General features: G+C 31.6%; 1 protein-coding gene across 6 annotated transcripts in view; it reads right to left on the bottom strand.

The window, feature by feature from the left end:
• EEA1 (early endosome antigen 1) overlaps window positions 1-13,028 on the bottom strand; it is a 419,318-nt gene that overhangs the window by 4,035 nt on the left and 402,255 nt on the right. For all 6 annotated transcript variants that reach the window (XM_054696139.1, XM_054696138.1, XM_054696141.1 and 3 more), the window contains 8 exons: window positions 12,270-12,409; window positions 11,424-11,754; window positions 10,383-10,484; window positions 8,426-8,620; window positions 6,694-6,876; window positions 1,691-1,876; window positions 1,144-1,275; window positions 69-254 (listed from right to left, as the gene is read on the bottom strand). In XM_054696139.1, the coding sequence (XP_054552114.1) occupies window positions 69-254; window positions 1,144-1,275; window positions 1,691-1,876; window positions 6,694-6,876; window positions 8,426-8,620; window positions 10,383-10,484; window positions 11,424-11,754; window positions 12,270-12,409 (1,455 nt within the window). The remainder of the gene's footprint in view (window positions 1-68; window positions 255-1,143; window positions 1,276-1,690; window positions 1,877-6,693; window positions 6,877-8,425; window positions 8,621-10,382; window positions 10,485-11,423; window positions 11,755-12,269; window positions 12,410-13,028) is intronic.

Genomic DNA, 13,028 nt, shown 5'->3' with positions numbered 1-13,028 from the left:
ACCCTCTCTTACTGGATTGATTTACAAAATCAATTACAAGATGTATTTCCCACCATTAGTTCACTAACCAGTTTAGCTTCTTTCTCAATAAATCCTTTCTTCAGCTCATCTTCTTCTTTTTTCACCTGTTCTTTTATCATTTGCTGGTTTTTCTTCTCCTGTTCAAGAGTTGCCTTCAGGGAATCCACTTTTCCTTGAAGCTCTAATTTTTGCTGAATTAAGAGCTGTTTGGCATCCTTGAGATTTGCTACCTCCTAATAAAAAAGTATCATCTTTAATAGTAAATATTTCAAAAGATAGCTAAAATTTATGCCCTGTATCATAACATACACAGTATTAGTTGTAGTCTCTTCTCTCATGAGTCTTACAATTTAATATTTTAATTGGCCAAAAAGATGCATTATTTACTTCCTGCCCAACAATCATTTAAAATCAAGTAATACTTTGCATTTGTATGTTCTGATTAATTTATGTGAAAAAAAATCTCTGCTCCTATTTTCCCTTTCTTAGCAAGCATAAGCATTTATAGGTCACCATTTAGGTATGACACGCAGTGTTAGGTCCTAGAGATACTTTAAAAAGATGAATTATACAGATTTCCTACTTTCAGGAAGTCAGTTTGGGAAAATATAGTGACATAAATAGATAATTATATAGGAAAATGGCAAATATAATAATAGACATAAAAGGCATTAGAGTAAAATTCTTTCTCTAAGAAAATCAGTAACATTTTACAGAGTGCATTAAAAACAGTTTCTTCTACTGGCAACCTAGCTATACCTACAATAAAATGTTCAGAACAAGAGATCATTAAGGACTTTGGTGGGAAAATCTGAAAAACACTGAATTCCTTAAAATTTTAATTCTAAATACTTAGATATGTTGAAATTTACTATCTGCAAGCATAACTTTCTAAATCAATGGTTCTCTTGATCATCATCTCAACAAAATTTAAACGTGTAGGGCAACAGCTTTATTCATTCATCTGAACACAAACTGACATAGTTTCAATATAAGAATAAGTGTGAGTGTATTAGTCAAAAACAAAACAAAAAACACTGTGGACACACACAGTAGATTTCTCAATAAATATATATTTTTAATGTAAACAAGAATACAAGAACACTGTTAATCTTAACTTACCTTTAAACTTTCCTGCATGTGGGACTTGAGTTCTTCACCCAATTTAGCAATTTCTTTTTCTTGGCTACACTTGATTTCCTCTATCTCTGCCAGTTTAGATTTTTCATTGACTAGTTCCTTTTCTTTCAGTGACTGTTGAAAAATAATTTAAAAAAAATAATTTAAAAGTTAGTACTTAATTGAAAAATAATTAATAAAAATGACCGCAACTATTTTATGACATAATCTCTGCCCCTTTCTACCTAACCTGAACAAATTAATTACCTTCTATTGCCTCTGTGTCCTTATACAATTTTTAAAAACTACAAAAGGGCAGTAAAAAAAATGGGTAAATATTATAAGGAGATTCTTAAGAAATACTTTCAGGCATTGCAATTCCAAGTGCCAGAACTGTTTTATCAGAAACTAGAAATCCAAGTAAGAGAGAGATTAAAAATAAAGGTGATGTCTATCTTAGGTAAGAATTTTAAGAGAATGTTAGCTGGCCATTCCAACTCTAAAATTCAGAGAATGAATTTAAAATTTAAAATTTCAGAGAATGAAATACCTTTTCTTTTTGAATATCTTGTAGAGTTTTACACTGCTCCTTCAATTGTTGTTCTTTCTTTGCTGAATCCTGCTCCAAAGTAGCCTTAGCAGTCTTAAGTTCTTGGATCAATTTATTTTGGTTTCCAATTTGATTTCTGTTTGAAATCAAGTCCTCTTGTGCCAGAGAAAGCTTCTCTTCTGCAGACTTATAAAAACAATTGTCCAAAATTATTATATGTGATTTTTAAAACAAATTTCAACAGAAACATAACAATCAACATGAGTACAGTAAAAAATCATATACTGTAAAAAGATAGCATGTTATGCCCTCAGTGAGGTCATGGAAAAGAAAGAATTATAGATAATTAACTGTCTTGCCTATGGAAAACATTTAAAGTATAAAATATTTGGTAAGACTGAAGCCATTCTATAAGCCCTAGAAATAATTTGTAAGTATTTCATGACCAAATGATATAAGGGAATGTCAAATAGGTAGAGACTATAATGCTTAGAGAACATACATATGGAGAGGACATGTAAAAGTTTCTTGAGATGTGGTTAAATGTTACGTTATATATGCATATGTTTTGTAAGATACATGATATCCCTTGACATATAAAATCTTTAATTGATAAGAAGAGTTTTATCCTAGGAGAATACATTTTAGAGATGTAGTTTCTTTGAAAAAGAGGCAAAGTAATAGAAATCATGATTTCTATTACTATTTCTATTTCTATTTCAGGGTCCCTGCTGGTTAGGCTTGAAATTCAAAAAATAATAATAAATGAAAAAAAATGTAGACCTTATTTCATGGATTTAATGAGCTTCTTGAATGAGAAAGGTTTACTCCTTATTAGAAAAACTTAGTTCAGAAGACTTTCTGATATAAATTAAATTTCACCTTTCAATGGCTTCCAATAGAATACTAAGAACCATAAGGCTTCTTTTCGGGAAAGACAAAAAGTATTCCCTTACTAATCAAACAGCTAATCATTAATTGAATAAACTGCTTCGGCAGACAGGAAGATATAAGATGGTCCTTGACTTAAAAACAGCTGATTCTATAACCTGAAAAATGGAACCAGTATGTAAAATGGAAGCTACACAGGAAGTAGTCATTTCTTATGTGCCAAATACACAAAAAAATTAGCATGAGAGCCCTCATATTCAAACGTGGAATGTGTTTACAGAAGACCCCATAGTACTTGTAGGAACTGACCTAACTATCACAAAGGGTGAGAGTAACTTCTGATAAAATGAACAAAATTTGACAAAGCCTACTCCATAGCATCTATAATCACTGTAATTAGGTAACAGAGATGCTGATTAATGTTAGAGAATTCTAAGGTTTGCTAGGGTGTAGAAGGCAAACTCTGACAATTATTCCAAAATGTCCATGGTTTAAGTAATGGCCTACATAAATTTAAACTCACAAAAACCCTCTCACTAAATCAAGCTCAAAATGTGGACTGCTCCATGAAATCTCTTCTCAGGATGCCAAGAAATATTACGCTATCTTCTATCCAAACATTCATCTATGTCATTCAGTAGTACAGTGTCACACCTTTTAAATATTCCTTTTAGTTTTCCTGTTGCAGACCATGTTATTTCCACATGTCCAGCATCTCTTCCCTTGGAGAATTCCTTCTCCCATTCCATGGTTTTGTTGGAGTTATCTGTAACCCAACCACTCCATCCATTAGAAATAGGTAAACACCTGCACAGACCAACCACTAACAGTGACACTGAATAATCACATTATAGTAGCAAACTAAAAAAGAATTTCTGCAGTGTTCTGCAGTAACCGTTGTTTTTTATCTGTACCAGTAATGTTTTTCTTTCTTTTTTCAAAATAAAACCTTTAAATTTTCATTATCACTTTTTCTTGATGTCTGATAAAAATGACAAAAAATAGTGGTACACTAAGATGATCTATATTGAATTCTAAACAATATTTTAGTATTTCATTTCACTTAGAATATAAAATTTATAGTTAAATCCCAGTTTTACCTTTTCTCAACAACAAAAACATACAGCAAAGCAAATCTGAAATATAGTCATAAAATTTAAGTACTTCACAAACAATCCAGCAGATGGGGCTAAAGGCATAGATCATGCCAGCTGATGTTCTACTGGTATTTTGGTGTACACTGTCTGCCACAAATGGCAGCCTTGCTTAGGAAGGTATCATGTTATAAGGTTCCAAATCCTCTCCCAATCTTGCTTATATACAACAAGATTATATGACATTATTGAGGCAAAGGAAACTAATGGCTCATAGTCATCTATTAATTGGGCTATAAATATTATTTGAACTTCTGTAAGAATTTATTTTTTTATAAACTTCCTAAATAGGATACTTCTGATTTTGTGAGCATTACTATAGAATTCATCAACATTCTACCTTACATTCTACTTCACCAGAGATGGTGTAAGAATAGAGGACCATAAATCAAAATAACTAAGATCTATCTAATCACGGTTCTGTGATTGCGCAGAACGGGGTTGGTCACAAACAAACCCAAACCTCAGTCTCCTCCTCTGTACAAGGAACTTTGGAATAGAGGATCTATCCACAGCATCTTAACACTGTTGTTTTCAAACTCCACAGCAGCCTTATCCCTCTGCCTTTTTCTTTTACCCCTATTTACATTTGAATTATTCCTTTATATATAAAATTATTAGTATATTATGCAGGTTTCAGACACAGAAAAATAGGTGTTAGCTTAATGAAAGAACATTGATTTAAGAGATCTATGTTCTGTTATTATGTTAAGCTCTTAGGTAAACAGTATTTCTAATAGTACATCTAGTACACATGAAAAAGTGTGATTTCCACACTTTTTTTTTCCATACTTTTTTTTTCCAGAATTTTTAGAAACGATCAGTAAGCTTCATTTCTTCTATCATCTAAATATCCTTCAAACTCATCCACTTTCTCCATTCTTACTGCCATTACTACTCCAAATAAATAATCTGGCACTTGGACTACTGCGGTCTTTCTCTAGTCTCCATATTCTGCTATGTTCCCCAGAAGTGATCCCCTATCCTGCAGCCAGTCATTGGCCTAAAATACGTATCTGAGCAAATTCTTTCAGAGGTCCCCTAATGCCTGTAGAATAAAGTTTAAACTCTTCCACAGAACTTCCCTGACTTTCAATAGGGTTGTAAAGAAAAAAAAAAATTTAAAGTTTAGAGAATATAGCAAATAAGACATTAAATATCTTGAGGTATTTATTATACAAAATTAGTTTTTGCTAACTTTGAACCTAATTTATAACTATCTATATGTGTCTATACCTATATATTCACTCTACTATTGGCACTATGAAAGTCATTTTATCTAATTTCTATTTCATTGTCAAATCATTAGTCACTACTGATTTCATCACCTCCCTTGCAGTCTGTATCCATTTAGGCCTTTCGTTTCAGTTTCTCTGTTCCATTAATCTCTTTTGTTCCATCCTCTTTTAACATTAATCCCAGTTCTAATCAACTCACACCCTAATCATTAGGACTTATGGACAAAGAAAGGGAGATAGCCTATAGTTTACCCCATTAGTTTTCCCCAGGTCCAACCCAAGCTGTCTGTAAGTCCCTATGACGTTAAGTTGCCTAAAATACCATTTTCTTTATTTTACTCCTTTGCTTCATTTCTTCCCCCTTCCCAGTGTAAGATCCAAATACCCTTCCTAGGCATCTTAGGGTGATTTACAATTTGATCCCAATTTTAACTTAACTTCCAAACACAAACCAGCACTTTAGTAAAACAATCATGATAACTACCTAACTGCTCTCCCCTTTCAGCACCTTTTCTCGAATGAGCCCCTGAGTGAAACGACCTTTCCCAGGACTATGTACTCAAACGCTCTATATTCTTCAGGACCTAGTCAAGTCTGAAGTTCTTCATAACGGAACCTATAATGACCTATGAGTAAAATATAAACACAGTATATTTATATATGTATAATACATAAGTATTCCATGATTTTCAACAGAATTTTTCAAAAATGTACTTTAAATGAAATAAACATAAACCCCAAACAAAAAGCATAATATTCCACCTTGACAATAAAAGAGAACTAGATGAATCATCTGTGGGAAAATACAAATGTTCCATTTCCCTTAGAGGATTGATACCTTAATGTTACTTGTTTACCTTTTTTCCTTATCATTCATTCTAATAAACAGACACTTTATCAAATCAATAGTATTGCCAAGAACAAAGTTTCTGATAAGTGGTTAGATAATTAAGGTTACATTTATTTTGGATGTATAATCTCATTTTAACCATTCTAGTAGTCTTGGGAAGTTGACAGTTACATAAAACTATACTCAATATTGCCTGACAAGCAAGAGTACAACTACTTGCATCTTCATAAGTGATTTACATTTAAAACTCCTTAGATATTTTAATAGTTCTTTTTTCTTTTAAGATTTATTTATTTATGTATACAGGAACTGGGGTGGTGTAGGCCAGAGGTGCAGGAGGGTGAGAAGATTCACCAGAGATGGAGTGGGGAGCAGAACAGGAGGATCTACTGAAATACACTACTGAGGGGAGCAGCGGGTGAAACAGGAGAGGTCTGTTATGGGTTGCTCCCTGGCCGGGGATGGAACTCATCCTGCAGTAGCTGCAGATAGCTTCATAGTGCTGACATTTAACCCCTTGCACTACCAGGGAGGCCCAATAGCAGTTCTCGATAAAAGTTATTCTTACATAAAGATAGCAAAGTTCTTAGACAAGCTAATAATGCAGCAATTAACATATTTTCTAATTATTTTACTAGTAAAGATATGAGTTGTTTTTAAATGCCAATATTCCCATATATCATATCTTGTTAAAATACAAAACAATTTAATTTTTTAAAAGCATGGTACTTTAAAAATGATGATTTAATAGGAAACATGCATGATATCCCACAAATACTAACATTATCTTATTCATTTGAGTTCAAATACATCATTTAATAATGTCTATGAACAATTTATTGTTTTATGATATAATGTAATTTACTATACCTTAAGATCCTGTCTTGTAGCCAGAAGTTCAGATTCCTTCCCATAGAAATCAGATTGAAGCTGTTTTAGAATTTCTTGGCTTTTATCATAGGAGTCTTGTAAAGCTGACATTCTCTCTCTCTCAGCTGAGAGTTCGTGTGCTGCTTGTGTTGATTGCTGCTGTAGTTTATTCTCAAGCTCTGTCTGAAACATACAATAGTTATTTAAAGTGGCATGCATATCAAACCCGTAAATATACAAAATGAAATCCACATAACTAAAGAACAAACTAAAGAATCCTGAGAACAATTTGAACTGCATTTATGCTCTGAAATTCTTCTTCTTTAATAATGAGCAACCTACTTATTTACAGCCACAAAGCTAAAGAATTGCAAAACCTAGTATATCCCAATTTAAAAACCAAAAAGTGAAAAAGTAATTAAATAATGGAAAAAAAATTCACTGGGCAGTCTTAAATATCAAAGTCTTGGGGAACAACTACATTCTGATGAAGATGCAGTGTTAGATACTTCAGAAGATTTTATCACTTAAGGTTAACTGAAATTTCTACATGAAAGAAATGAAAAATATGAAAATATATGAAAAATCACACACTATGCTGTAAAGCAATGTTCCTCAATAAAAATAACCCCCCCAAATAGCTTATTTTGTGCTTTGTTTTCATTCTTATTTTTCCCTAAATAATGACATATTTTATTAATTCCTTTAAAATTTTCTATACACAAAAATTATACAAATTATTCCCTTGACATATTTTATTAATTCCTTTAAAATTTTCTATACACAAAAATTATACAAATTATTCCCTTAACATGTTAGTTATTATTTTATAAAAAGTTCATGTTATGTCTATCAAACAAGTAATTAGCCTTAGAATTTCAAATAAGAATTATCTGACAACATGGGGCCTCCCCGGTGGCACAGCGGTTGAGCGCTGGGTTGCGAAGCTGCCCGCAGCCTCTGCAGCGCCAGTTCGATCCCCGGCTGCTCCCCGGCCACTGGAGGAGGGTCCCACATGGCGCGCAGACCTCTCCTGCTGCTCCCCTCAGCAGTGTACTTCAGTCCTTCTTCCTGTTCTGCTCCCCGCTCTGGCTCTGGTGAATTCTCTCACCCTCCTGCACTTCTGACTGTACCCCAGTGCTTGTACAAATAAATTAAATAAATAAATAAAAATAAAAAATAAATCTTTAAAAAATAAAAAAAGAATTATCTGACAACGTGGTTATAATGAATGAAAATCCAGATTTACATATTTAATCATATAATCAAGTGTATTTGTTTATTTAAGTTAGAAAAATCTTAAGCACTGTTGTGTTTTGTACTGTTATTTTTTTTACACTGATGTCTTATTTGGGTCCCCTATATTCTGCAATAAGTGAAACCATGCGATATTTTCTTTTTTCCTTCTGGCTTATAAATCAGAGATATACTGCAGGGTAAGAGGAGGGAAAGGGATCAGAGGGTGGAAAGGAAGAGCACAGGGGACTGTGGTGATGGTGCACGGGTGCATTGGTGAAGGAAATTCTACGGGGACTACACTTCAAGGGGTTGGGAGGGGAAGCAAATAGTGTTTTAAAATGAACAATGATGTAAAAAAGAAAAAGAAAAAGACAAAGAAAAAAAGAAAAATCTTGAGCATATATAAATTTTTCTACATTGCAACTCATCTATATTAATTATATTAATTGCAAAGTTATTCTCCCCATAAAGTAAACAAGTATCATTTCACTACCTTCTGTGAAATACTAATTTTAACTTCCCCTTGGAGAGCTTCAATTTGCTTTTTCTTCTGTTCATGCAGCTGCTTTAGCTCATTTATGTTCCCCTGAAGTTGTTGTTGTTCTTTTTCCTTTTGTTTTAAGAAATTCTGGACCTGTGTGACTTGTCCCTGCATTGAGTTGAGTTCTAACTGCAACTGATGAGAGGTCTAAAAGAAAATAAAATCTGTTTAACATTCATTTACTCATTTAGCACCCACTTACTTAGCATCTATTGTGCCAGGTACTACTGTAGCCAGAAACTACCGAGCTTGCTGGTTACAAGCAACCAGCAGTAAACCAAAAAGAAAAGTCCTGCTCTCATGGAGCCTTTCACTATTCACAATTAGATCACAGAGCAGATTATTATTATTAGATGACACAGTAGATTATCTTCAGTAGTTGTTTAATCCTATCTTCATTTTTAACTTTTATATATTTGGAGAGAAGCTATAAATGTGCTAGACTAGATTCCCTTGTATCACAGAAAATAGCAATAACATCAATTTTCAGATTGTTAAAATGATTATTTTTCAAGAATATTCTCAAAATACTACTGAGTTTATTGGTCACAGTTAATCAAAAATAATAACTTCACATTAACTATGAGAAGACTAGTAAGTTTTTGGCATATACATTTAGCATCTGTCTGATCACACTGTATCATTCAACAGTTACTTCATTTAGAGATCTAGAACATACTTTGCTACTGTCTTGTTTTTATAATCCATTAGGATATATTTCAGTTCAAAATTAGGTTCACTTTATAAAGGTCATACTGGGGTTTTACTGTAATCGAAATGAATTACAACTAACCCCCACTCTTTGAGTTAAAGTCATGCTTTCCTATTTTATGCATATTTCATTAAGACCTAATTTGAGCACTTGGCTATATTCAAAGTTACTTTTGAAAATGTTTCAGTGCTACATAAGAATATTTCATCTTATCTCCAATGCATAGGGATATATTTTTGTGCAAAACAGGAATCAGGTAGTTAACAATAATGATGATTATGTTATGATAACCAGTGATAAACTAATTGTTAAAATTTGACCATTTACTTTGTTATTGTCAGAGTTCCAAGCATTCTGAAATATACTAACCCATTTATTTCTTAGAATAATTCTATGACATGGATTTTATTATTAGCTCCATTTTACTGCTGAGGAAACTGGAACATGGAGATTAAGTAATTTGCTTACTATAAGGCAACTCACATAGCTAATAAATGGCACAGCGAAAACAGAAATTTGGACAATCTGGTTTCAGAGCTTGGACACTAAGGCACCATAATTTTGTTACTTTATCAGACTGGCATATACAACGCAGGCATCTTCTTTTAATTAGCAACCAGAATACAATTGTATTAAAGAATTGTTAGGACTAGATTTTTCTACTTTATCAAATCAGATTTCTAGAAAGCTACATCTCTGGACTCTACTAGAGGTATGTCTTCAGAGAATAACAGTATGTTATAATAACTGATTTACTCATTTGCTTGCTTGTTTTTGATGGAGAGTAATACATGCATTAACTATTAAAAAAGTATTGATAGTTAAACAACCATGATCAAACATGTCATTAATATAAATGTTCATAAATTAAAATGCCCTTGAAAGTCACTTCTGTGGAAAGACTATCAAGACTTTTTTCTGAGTGTAATAATGAATGTTCTCTAACTTAAATTATCTAATTATAACAATAGTTAGTTGACTCAATTTTCCACCTTTATAATACTTTATTTTAGGTCTTTTATTATGAACTGGCTTAAATCTTTTGGATAGTAGGTAAAACACAAATGACAATTTTAAACTACATATACATGATCCATTACACTCAGAAATAAATCCTTTACGTAAGAATTAATATAAAAACATGAAGACTTTATTATGCTTTACATATCTGATGTTACAGAAAACAGAAAATCTTACCTCCTTCTCTTTTTCAAGTGACTTTTTCAGTTCATTCTGTTCCTTAAATGTGCTTTCTGTCTGAACTTGAAGTTGATGCTTTAATTCCTTGCAAGTTTTTTCCTAAAAAAAAAAAGGAACTATATTATATAGAAAATATTTATAGTTAAGTTTGAAAAATTTAGTTTACAAATTTAGTGAGATTCACACAGATTATAAACTAGAATCATTGATGGGTTAAGAAGAGATAGAATCATCCATTGTAATTATAAAAACAGGTATTACTATATCAGTAGAGAGTGACAGCAAAAAAGTTAAGTGGTTCTATCTCAACCAAAAGTCACAATAAATACTTTCAATAATATTTTAGAATACTTTGGAAGCCAAATTTTTATATCACAGAATTAATTATAATTAATTAGGTTATAACACTACTACATTAAAAGTAGAACAATAGTTTTCAAGAAAATGGAAATTAAGGAAATATTTTAATAAAATAAAAAATAGTCACAACTTGAGAGTAGGTAAACAGAAAGATGTTTTCTCCAAACAGAACAGAACAAAAAGGTAACAAGCTAATATTATCATGTTTCTATATACTACTAAACATTTTCACTGACCATACTGAAAACAAGAGTTTTACTTTGGCTGATAGTTTGAGTTATAGTATTTCTAAGAGTACATCCCCATTAAGCATTTTCTGAGACTGTGTGGCCTTTTTATTTACAGTTCAAATATATTTTATGGTATTTCTAAGATAAGGTGTTAATTAAAGTTTTAAAATATTCAATAAAGAATTAGAAAGTTTATAGTGTCAGAATTAAAAGTTAACACAATCTTTCTGAATTTTTTCCTTTTTTTTTCAAGTAAGTAAACAACACACACACACACACAAATATCTTTTTCTCAGGTTAGGCATACCAATTTCTTTCCTCATAAAAACTATTTTAAGTCACTGAAATGTAGGATTAAAAGTCAACAGTGAATTAAGTAGGAAGAAAATTAACACATTTCAAATGAAATAATCACTTCTACTTAAGAAAGCAAGTATAAACAACTAACCAAATCTAATATTGCAGCTTTTCCTTTCTGATTTTCCTTTTCAAATTCACTTTTGGAGTTTTTCAAAGAATCAGAAACTTTTGATAATTTCTCTTTTGTTGCAGAAAGCTCGGTCATCAAATTTTCTTTCTCTGTTTTCACTTTTTGTAGTTCTGTTGCTGCCATTTGAATTCTGCCACTCAACTCCTTGTGCTGCACCTTTGTATCTTGACTTAAATCTTCAATTTCTTTTTTAAGGGTTATTTTTTCTTCCTCATGTTTGGTAAGCATTTGCTTAATATTTTCAAGAGCTTCAGATTTTTTCTGTAGATCCAACTTTGTATTGGATACTCTAAATAATGGGGAAAAAAACAATCTTTAAAAAAGTATAATCTACTATTCAGAATAAATTACTTTTGAGATTTAAAAACTATCCTGTGTAATTCAGAAATAAAAATAAGACATTAATGTCTTAAATTAAACCAAACAACTAAAAAAAGAGGCAGTAGAACACCCAAACTGTTGATTTAATAGATGACGATGATTTTCCTTAAGTCAAAAAAGTTATTGGGAAAGTCAAGACTACCTAAGCCTCTTGAGTAATCCACTCTTGTCCACCACAATGGATCCCAAAAAAAATGAGTACCACTGTCACCAAAGAGACTAGATGGCCCAAATTTTATAAAAGTAAGTTTTCTGTCATTTTCATGAATCAGGTAATTTTAAGCATATTATGACTATTTTTTTATTCTCATTAAAAGCAGTTTATAGAATCAACATAGAAAAACATTTAGTAAGTCTTTAAGTACTGGGATAGCAAAATTAATACTTAGTTTATAATTCTCTCCCATAAATAGTTTAGCTTACATTTCTTTCTCTATTTCAAGTTGTTTATTCAATTCAGTGGCTCTAAGCTCTAAATCTGCATTCAGCTGTCTTTGCTGTTGTAGATCTTGCAAAACTTGCTCCTTGCTTACTTTAACTTCAAGAATATCAGCTTCTAGTTTCTATGAAAGAAATATAATAAGCAAAAATTTTAATGTTAATAATTAGCTATCTCATAACAATTATAACACTTTTGATTATACTCAATTTGATGTTTATATAAGATATAACACAAAAATAACCATGTTATAATAAAAAACAGATTCTGAAACTATTACTAGATAAGGAGGTTATGTGAAATTTTCCAGAAGACCTAACAGTAGGCTTTACATATGATAAAAGAAAGTCACTAATGGTTTACTTTTTATAAAAAAAATTCTGAAAAAGGTAATAAACCTAAAATAATTACATTTATTATTTGAATAAAAATTATTAATGCAAATAGGCAATAGGTTTACACACAGGCCCATTTAAAATATACTACCATTTGTATTCACAGTTATCAACACTTACTGCAATCACATATTCAAAATCAAGATGGAGTTGTCCTGTCATTTTTCTCATTAACACTGACTGACCCCCAAATATAAAGTCAATTAAATTTCTACATTTGCTGGGCAGAAGAGTTAAAAAGAAACTTCTCTGAAGAGCAAATGCGAATGGCCAACAGGCATATGAAAAAATGTTCAACATCACTTGCAATCAGGGAAATGCAAATCAAAACTACCATGAGATACCATC

This window comes from Talpa occidentalis, unplaced genomic scaffold, assembly GCF_014898055.3.
Source record: "Talpa occidentalis isolate TD23 unplaced genomic scaffold, MPIMG_talOcc4v2.1 talOcc4.16, whole genome shotgun sequence".
Classification (NCBI taxonomy): Eukaryota; Metazoa; Chordata; class Mammalia; order Eulipotyphla; family Talpidae; genus Talpa; species Talpa occidentalis.
This window is presented reverse-complemented; position numbering and strand designations above follow the sequence as displayed.